General features: G+C 41.1%; 2 protein-coding genes across 4 annotated transcripts in view; both read left to right on the top strand.

Annotated features, from left to right (window-relative positions):
• The first annotated feature begins 3,676 nt into the window (after positions 1 to 3,676).
• Positions 3,677 to 6,498, top strand: LOC111264574 (uncharacterized). Of its 3 annotated transcripts, none has more exons than XR_002682933.2 (2): positions 3,677 to 4,404; positions 5,428 to 5,652. XR_002682933.2 is itself a non-coding variant. In XM_022840623.2 (2 exons), the coding sequence occupies exons 1-2, from the start codon at positions 4,249 to 4,251 to the stop codon at positions 6,300 to 6,302; spliced, it is 783 nt and encodes a 260-aa protein (XP_022696358.1). In that variant the 5' UTR covers positions 3,677 to 4,248; the 3' UTR covers positions 6,303 to 6,498. The 3 variants fall into 3 exon arrangements, 1 of the variants encoding a protein (XP_022696358.1); XR_015312729.1 differs by having other exon boundaries at positions 5,401 to 5,652; XM_022840623.2 differs by lacking the exon at positions 5,428 to 5,652 and adding an exon at positions 5,676 to 6,498.
• Positions 6,499 to 7,190: 692 nt separating this feature from the next.
• LOC111264573 (chitinase-like protein 3) overlaps positions 7,191 to 9,430 on the top strand; it is a 7,604-nt gene continuing 5,364 nt past the window's right edge. Inside the window, exon 1 of the mRNA XM_022840622.2 lies at positions 7,191 to 7,746. Coding sequence (XP_022696357.1) covers positions 7,649 to 7,746 — 98 coding nt within the window. The 5' untranslated portion in view covers positions 7,191 to 7,648. The remainder of the gene's footprint in view (positions 7,747 to 9,430) is intronic.

Genomic DNA, 9,430 nt, shown 5'->3' with positions numbered 1-9,430 from the left:
ATATATAATTAAAACATCTTGGCTAGTTGTTGGACGATGGCCCACATCCAAGTCCCGTCCTTCTCACGTATTGCAGTAAATTAAACTTGAAATAGGCCTTTCGGCGGCTAAAATAACTAGCTCTGTAAAAGCTACATCCACAGACGTTTTTCAGAATTTGTTCGAAATTTTATATATTTTGCTATATTTTGTTTCGTCGGTCTTCTAAAAAATCATTGAAAAATCAGACCTGGGTGCCCTTGGTCGCTTATACGTTACAACACACGAAGTCTGTACACCGGGTTACATTTTGACATAACTGTCTGAACAATTATCTATCTTGTTTTGCCCAAAATGAAATCCAACAGAAGCCATCTATAAATTGATCTTCGTCAGCATCGTGTAGCGTTACTCGATGTTTACGTTATTTGTGAACAGCGATATTGGAACTAACTGATATTATCCGCTAGCTACTGTAAAATACGGCTCGTTACTAACTAGTATTTATGCGATCAGACTGAGACGAGACTGATTTCGTGTAAAGGCGTCTCGCCCCTATGTAACGCTGGGCATCACATTTCTTCGGCGGTCAAAAAACGACCCCTGACGTGATATGTTTTCATCACATGGCAAGCTCTCTGATAATAATGTAATGGACGTCTATTGCCGTTATTGTGAAAAGGACATTCATCAGCGATAGCATCAGGTACAACTAATCACATTTAGTAGGCTATGCAGCTTATTGTTGTGCAAGTATATATATGTACACGACTTTCTGTTCTATAATGTTCTTACGTACGTTGCGACACAGTATAAAGGCCATCGAGGGACTACTATGTCTTGACATATTTATCTCAGTTCGGGTAAAGTTTGCTGGCCTGAACGGGAACCGTTCGGGTAAATATATCCGAATCGAGACACGTGAAACTCTTCGTTTATTGTCATCGAGTACCGTGAATGGTAACAACGAGTGTCATAAAAGTTTGCATCGCTCACTTTAGGAAATTGGAACTATGATTATAAGCTGCTGTGTTTGGGTTAACTCAATTCTAGGATGACTCAAACTAAATATAGCAGATTAAAACTTGTATTCGTATCCATTAAGAATAGGTAATTTTTCGTCGCCGCGTTGCAGGTTAAGATCCCAGCTGTCTGTTGGTAGTTTGCGGTCCGTCTAAAGTGGAACGCATCAATGCCCGTCTATGATTAGCATGTTTCCAGATGTGTGGGCAGTGTACAGGTGCGTTCTGCACGCGTGTATCGGGCGTGTCTTCTAGGTCCAGCATGCCGTGCGCTACTTGTTAATATTCTCTGTTTGGGTCTGTTTTAAGTAATGTCACCATCAACAATAGAAACTGTCATCCAACAGTAAGATGATATGCTTTGTGCTAAACACCAGAACTCTTTTCTTACGCTCTGCGAAGTCCATTAAACGATTTGACAGGTTTCTGCAATCAGCAGATTTGGTGGAATATCCGTGGTAATGATATTAACGGCACATCACATAACGGTGGCTGTTGGCCTGCTAGACAGTTGCAATAGGCTCGGTCAGGCGTATTCCTAGATGAGTATTAAACCACGTTAACATACTATATCTGAACACTCATATTTTTAACGTTTCCTAAAGGAGACTGTAAACAATTTTAATACTCGCCTGCACGTCAAGTAAAGCTAGTAGACATTACGTGGATCATAAAACGCAAATTTCGACATGATCGGCACGTATAAACATTATATTAGCAAATAGATCGATTGACTGAGATCCTGAAGTCTAGCCTCTTACGTCTTGGTTTGACCATCACAATAAGCATAGCGTGTGCAAAAAGAAGATGATTTTTTTAAAATATTTTTTCTTCATTCTTCATAGAAGTAGTGTGGCAAAGATAATGGTAGGTGCTCATCTATATACACGATTGTTATAGACCTTACGCCTGCGCGAGGTGAATCGCAGCGATTAACATTTAATTTCTGCTGATTCCATAGTGTTATGTTATGCTCCTGTGTCAGTGGTTCATTAGCGCACCTGTTAGTACTACCTTTACGGGCAAGAAGAGCCGGCCTCAGCTGCCCGTTCGTTACTTAAATTGGGAGTAGATCTCGTTTAGGACGTAAAACTGACACATGCTATTTCTGCCGTTAGAGAACGCACGATAATTCTGAAGAAGTTCAGCAGAATGCTCATATAAGAAGTCGCTTTACGTAAATTACAAAGAAAAACACGTAAATATGGTATGATCGTACTTTTATCGCTTTTGCTAGAAGTAGGCGAATACTAAATGTTTACAGACTATTGTAAGGTAAGCCTTTAGGGGATTCACAATACGAAAAAACATCAGTCGATAATAAGTATGAACCACAATCTAGCATTGACTACAATTACGAGCCAATTACATGCCTAAAACTTGGTTTCTCCTTGAAGAGGACCTTCATTCACTACTTTTGGGGGACGCCATTCGGCCCAGAAGTTTTTCTACTTTTGATTTGCTTGGAAGTGGTTGAGATTTGGAGAATTTCAGCTGTGGAATTGTCGTCGGAGCTAGCCTTGAGCGGCCTCGCAAGTTGGGAATCTTTATGCGATTTTTATCTTATTTCTGATACTCTTATACGCTACTGTGCAGAGGTCTTCCTTGAATTTTTCAGGAAAGGTCTTTCAGCACATCTGCAATAGAGCATTGCTTGACATCGTTGATATGCAGTTCCCAGCTCGAGTATTACCTGCCTATTTTTGGCTAAGTTATAGCCATTCGGGCCGTAAATGTCGGGATTCTGCCAATATTTTGGTTTTACCAGCTTCAATTAACTGGGGTACATAACTAAGGTGTCGATTAGCGTGTAAGTTTCTAGACCGCACGCTGAAGTTACCTACAGCCATTGACAGCCACTGAAGGGCGCCGTTCCTTCATTATTCTGCATCGTGCTGCCCCAAACTCTTCTAGATTGTTCAACCTAAATGTACCGCTCTGAGTTAAAGCTTGTGACGTCTCCCTGCCAACTGACTACTCTATGCAATGATAATTGTTAAGGTTTCAATGATTTCAAAGCACCTGCCGACTCGTGGTTTCTTCAGTCGTGTTCGCGCAGTAAGGCCCACAGAAGGTTCCCTACTTACCCAATTAAGTGTAGGGTCCATCGCACTGCTTGCGATCGCTAAGTCATTAGCGGCACTCGATGGTAAAACAGCTTCTGCTGCTCTTTTTATTTCTAGAGCCTCACTCTTCGGCCTCCACGTGAAGAACTCCCCCGATGAGAAGTAGGCGTGATTCGGACTGATTCTGTGAGGCATTTCAAGAAGTTTTGAAAATAATTTATTGCGCAATCGGAACTTGACACGAGTAATCTAAGCACAATCGGTTTACAATAACCCAATAAAAAAGTCTTATAATGTTCCTGTTGACAAATTGAGATAGAATGGTCGGTAATCGTACAAGCGCCCTTTTCTTCTCCTGGCGTCCCAGCTAGCAATGATAAATTCAAATAAGTGCAAACTTGGTCTTTTTATGTTAAATATTTCTTCCACCAGTTCGTGGACGGGTCAGTGACGATATCGCAACGAACAAAATCCGTAGCATAGAACTCGTCTAACAGTTATTATTATGTCTATCATTAGTGTCCAAGGTACCGTGACACCCAAAACAAAGACGACATTATCACAGCATCAAAAGTTGCCAGTTGTAACTATCTGGAATGATTCATTACTAATAACGAATCGAGTAATGGTCTAGCTCAACCCCGTAAGCTAACAGTCAATATTTCTACTCTCTGCCAAGAACGGATTTATCGTGTAACTTTGATAACTTGCCTTCCGGTTGGGAAGAGAACAAGTTACCGTAGCGACAAACTGTACATTTGTAGTTAACTAATACGAAGAGCGCTGCAATAAAGGAAATGTCTAAAAAACAGAAAGCCAGACGCCGCTTGCTCTTCGAATTAATAATTTATTTTACTACACCCCCTATCGTGCAGTCAACTACGACTTGATTCTTTCAATTCCTTGTTTCATGTGCCCACTGTACGTAATAAAGGTGGAAGTTTGGACGTGCGTGGTCAGGTCATATGCGGTCGCACGAATACGATAGGTCATTCGATAAGAGCCTGCCCGCGGGACACAGCTGCTGCTAGGGTGCGAAAGGCAGCATTTTGTGCTTGGTTCCGAGAGTGCGAATTATTCTATAAAGAGGTTACCAAAGTTGTAAAGTTAAATGAAAATAGAGCCGCGAAGAAGGAACGTCAATCAGGTGGTGGACATCCAATAAAACAACAGCGTCAACAATGCCAACCCTGCCATACGTTCGGTCCAGACATACAAAGCGTTCATTGGCAAAAATCGAACGTGAAGAAAAGACCACATTTACAAAGATCTTCTTCCGTTTCTTCGACCACATTGTATATTTAATGGCATCGCGATGGGACTCAGGTTCAGAAAGCGTACGTATCCTTTTTTCCAAAAACACGATCGATTCGATTCAACGTAATTTGTCTATTTGTCCCGTCCGTCTCGAGTAACTACATCACGTACTCTTAACCGAATCGGTTTCGTTAAGCCTCTTCTATAATGCGGTGAGCCAGAGGGGACGGAGCTGCCAGGTTACGAGTAAAAAACGTTACCGTGTAATTACGAAAAAAAGCTACGTCGTTAACACTTTCGTAGCTTTTTTTGGAAAAATAGTCTCATCACGAAGCTTCTCTGGCTAGAAGACTCGTTTCAGTAATAAAAACTTAAGATATCGAGTTGAATTATCCAGTTTTATGACAGATAAGCGAACGAAGTAAAACGCTAGGTGCGAGTTTTTTTTTGTATTCATGTTTTTTACCTAGGATCTCCCGATCGAATTTGCGCGGCTCAGTCGTCCATTCAGCTGAACTGTATCTCTGTCGTATAGCGAGGCTGTCGTATAGGAAATAGGCCACAAAAAAGAAAGCACTACCTGGGCTAGCATTCGAAACTTAGTTCATGCTGCACTTCATTGCCTCGATAATATTCATTCGCCTATCGTGGCAGGAAAGCCTTCGAATGCCATTTGATGTGTATTTTATTATCAGCTTATTCCAGGCCGAGAATTCGGTTTAGTCCCACGTCTTTCCTAAAAACGTAACTAGTATTAAGGCAGTCATCTAAGGCTGTAAATATATTCACGCGCCAGATGAGACAAGTATTTCATCTAGTGATTCTGTAACAAGGCTACATCGATGGAGCTTTGTTAAGCCTCTGAACCTCTAGATATTGTCCAATCTGTGGCAAGTCGATTCCAGGGGTCATATAAAAGCGATATATTAGATCAGGACTACCGAGCTACAAGAGCTCCTGTATAATAAACCCGTCCATAATAAAAGACTGTCCATAATAATCAAAGCGCGCGTTTTAAAATACACTATATTTTACTAACTAAAGCAATCATAACGATTGTCTCTGCACCATAAAAGCCATCCTAGGGGCGTATGTCATTTCAGGCCTAGGAAGACGGAGACCTGACACGGCAGTGGTCCGCTCAAGCACAAGCGTGATGTTTCCAGCTTCGCCACAGCTTCATACGAATAAATAAAGATCAGATTAGCTCGCTTTGCTGATATGGCGTTTACGATAGCGGTAGCTTTATTTGTAGTCGTATTGAGCCGCTTTACACAAGTGCATAGTATTGCAGGGCCCATGAGCAGTGTAAATCAGCTAAAGGTAATAACAATAGCGTGATCTTCCACAGCAAGCCATCTGTGAAATGCTCTGCAACTCTATCAAACCTGGAAGTAAGATGCCTAATTTGGCCTCGGCTGAGAGCCGACAGAAATTAATTGACCTGTGGGCGATGCAGGGTAATCGTCTAAACGGTTTAGTAATGACCCCACACGTTCGCGAGCTGTTCAGGGTCTATTTTCGAGAAGTCAGTATTTGCTTCTCAGTTAATTTTCGAGAGCGCCTCCTTCAACGCCGAAGTCAGCAGCGATCTTCTATCACTGTGAAGTTAATCTACGGTGACGGAACATCCGTGACGTTCAAGGAGGGACACATTGAAACATTGGTTTTAACTCTTGGATATCCGGAATCAGCTGTCATCCGTTGCATAACGATCTCGTACGAGGACGATGGAAAGATTGTGCGCCGTGTTGAAGATTTCCCAGTCCTATGCTTCGAGATTTTGTTTCGTTCCATATTCAATGGGAAGTACATTTTACAGATCAGGTGCCGGGATGGAAAAGACATAAAGGACGACCCTGATCCAAAGAACTGTGTCATAATATACCTGTCTGCGGAGTGGGATCCACTAAAGCGGGGTCTCCCAGCACTTGGCAACACGGGTGAGATAAGTTTATCAACTTCAGCTAGTCGTTGATAAAGTCGTTTACTCATTCCGAACACCGCGGCCAGAACCGTACCGAACAGACTGAAGTTCCGAGATCAAAGTAACCACTCGTTTGTATCGATGGTGATGACGACGATGCTGATTATGATTATGGGGTCGAGGCAAATTAGTTACCGAAAAAATGCAAACGGCAAAATCAACGTTTTAATTAAAATGAACGTTTTTATTGTCTGCTGCACTGCTTCCCATCTGATTTTCGAAGTAACTAGAGAGTGATTAATAAGTTAGGAATCTTAATAGGGCCCTTTGAGAATTTTTTTTTCATTTTTCTCAGAAGTTTCTATAGTTTGTAGCACTCTGTGTTAGTAGCAGCTATGGAGCTTGTTATTTCCCATACGAATTCGCCGTGAGCTAAATCGCTAAGGAAGACCTTAGGGGATAACAATAAAAAAAGCCATTGAATCATTGATGATCCTAGCAAACTTAGTCAGCAAACGTGTGTTTGAATCAAAGATGTGATGTTAATTTGAAACATTGGCTCAATGTAATGCTAAATTTGGCTAGGTAAATTGTTTTTACAAACCTATTTGTCACTCATTTACCAATCGCAGTCGTTAATTTACAACAGTAATAGCTCACGATTTACGACAGGGGTTTACCTACTTGCAGCTCTGCGCTGTAAGTCTTGTAGTCAGAGGTCAGCTAAACCTTCAGCCGATTCCTTATCTTCCACGCTTTGGCAACTGCCTGGACTATGGTTTATGGGATTTCTTTTAGTTGCTTCGCTGTTCAACCTCAACATAGTTTACCTTGTTAAGTAGAAAACCCTTTCACAGCTAAACGGCAGTATTACACCATTTTCGTACATTCAGTTCTATGCAAAGAGCCAGTCGTTCCTGCTAGTTGTATAAAAAGCACAGGTACGACTTGTATTCCCTCTCATATTGATTTCTTTGCTACTCTCTATCAGTGGTTAACTCACTCGACGTTAATAAGTGCACTAGTTTGCGACAGAAATAATTAAGAACAACGGCGGTGGGCTGCGGTTGACGACACACTATCGCCCCCTGATGCCTTCATAGTCCCCTATAAATTACACAGTACGATGACCCCTCGTGCTAATTAACGTCGATCATCGAGCTAACCTAAGAAGGGCAGCGGATAAGTTGCGAATCTCCTATGGTGAACTTCACTTGGTAGACTCTATCACTAGAAGAGTCCATCAACGAGCACATTCGGGTGCCACGTATGATATCCAGGTGAATCCAACAAGGCCACGAGGGTGTATTCAAATAGATAACAAGTGCTGATAACAACAACATAAAGTAACGTGCATCCTTTCAAGGCTTGGACAAAAATTCAATAGTCTAACAATAATGCTGATGTTGCTTGTCGCTGTTGTTTCGGCGCTCAGCGCTACAGGAAGTGTTGCTGGTAAATATCCTGTCATCTGTTACTGGGAGTCGTGGTCGGTGTAAGTATCGTAGCAAGAATTATAGCCAATGTACTACTTAGGTTGCTGTGTCTTTTTGATTTTATCGGTGTTTCATTAGGGAAGACTACCGTTAAACGTGCCACATTTGAGTAAATTACTGCCCTACGTGTGAATATTCCTAGCCCCAAACAAAACGCTTTCACACCCGGATGCCGATAAAAATAATGTAATTCCGATTATAATACAGGCTCCATTTTAGATAGCAGCAGAGTACTTACATGGAGTGTACGGGTAACGTGGTTGTTTAATAAATTTGGGAACACGTAAAGTCATCTAATTTTTAAACCAGGCATAACCACACGTTGGTTTCCACTGGAAGGAGCGGGCCCTCTGAAGCAATATAGAACTACTAGTAGTAATGTACTTGTTAAAAAATCTTTTTCAAATATATATACATAAATAACAGTCGTAACATACTTTTCTCTAGAGCGATTAATATTTCATCAACGACATTATCTTCGTAATGCTAACTACACAGTTGTGGTTGTGGTCATATTTTATGTTCATATTTTGTTTACCATTTGTTTTTTTCTTAAAGCTTTTAGCTATTCCTATTCTGCGAACAAACTCTCGGAATCACATTGGTGTAGTATCAAGAACTTGCCCTCACTAGAAAGGGATTTACCTGCGGTTTCTCCAACAGACTCAACGAAACCTCACGTTAATCATAGGCCGTAGCAATGCGGTGATTGGAATAGCCATGGCCGCATATTCATGACAACCCAGACCTCATCACCCTTTTTACAGCTCTCTTTGTGAAATGTCCTCTGTAAGATACGTATAATTGATATTGCTGATATATATTATTACATACATTTACCTAGCTTGCAAAGTTTAGGCGCAACGAGGGCTGTGAAGCATAGCCAAACAACACAATATTTACTAATAATGAATCTGCCTAACCAAAGATATTACTATATATAACCTTTAAAAACCTAATTACAAGGTCCAGGCTATTCGATCTATAAAAAATCAGAATGAGACGCTTTTATAATCGAAACAAGTACTCATTTCTCAAGAGCACTTTGATGAGTCAATCTCCTGCTCCTCACTGCGGTCCCCAGTTATGGCGAATGTGCCACTATGTGGATAATACGTTCCCAGTCTGACATTATATAGATATCTGGCTATGATCGTACAGCGTTGCTTTCTTAGTCGTAGTATGTTTGAAATAGCTTGTCGTGAGATCTTGTGCTGAAAGGGCCCAGCCGTCTGAGTCGGTGCTCAACGATCGTGCCGAATGTAGAACTCATAAAACATATGTTACATCCTTTCTGAAACGTCTACAGATATCGATAGCTTTGCAGCGCTCACAAATGCATTGCCAATAACTTTCTTGTACAAACGATGCTGTGATAATGGCCGGACATATTTGCTCTTTCATCGTAAATTACAGAGAGCCTGGTGGCACATATGTAAGTGAGAATCCGATGCAATTAATGATTTTTCTGCTTTTTTAAAAAAGCACAAATAACACTTGTATTTTTCCACTAATGGATTACAAGGATCGTTGAAAGCTTTTGATCAAATGGTAATTTTGCGCCTTCAATCGCAACTTCAAGGCAACTTCAATCGGACAGCTGCTTTTAAAGAAAACGCTAGCAGATTTTTCTAGTGATAAAGGGGACTGACCTTCTAAGAAGGTCGTTCAAAGTACTATTAA

Source organism: Varroa jacobsoni, unplaced genomic scaffold, assembly GCF_002532875.2.
Source record: "Varroa jacobsoni isolate VJ856 unplaced genomic scaffold, vjacob_1.0 scaffold_877, whole genome shotgun sequence".
In the NCBI taxonomy this organism is placed as follows: Eukaryota; Metazoa; Arthropoda; class Arachnida; order Mesostigmata; family Varroidae; genus Varroa; species Varroa jacobsoni.
This window is presented reverse-complemented; position numbering and strand designations above follow the sequence as displayed.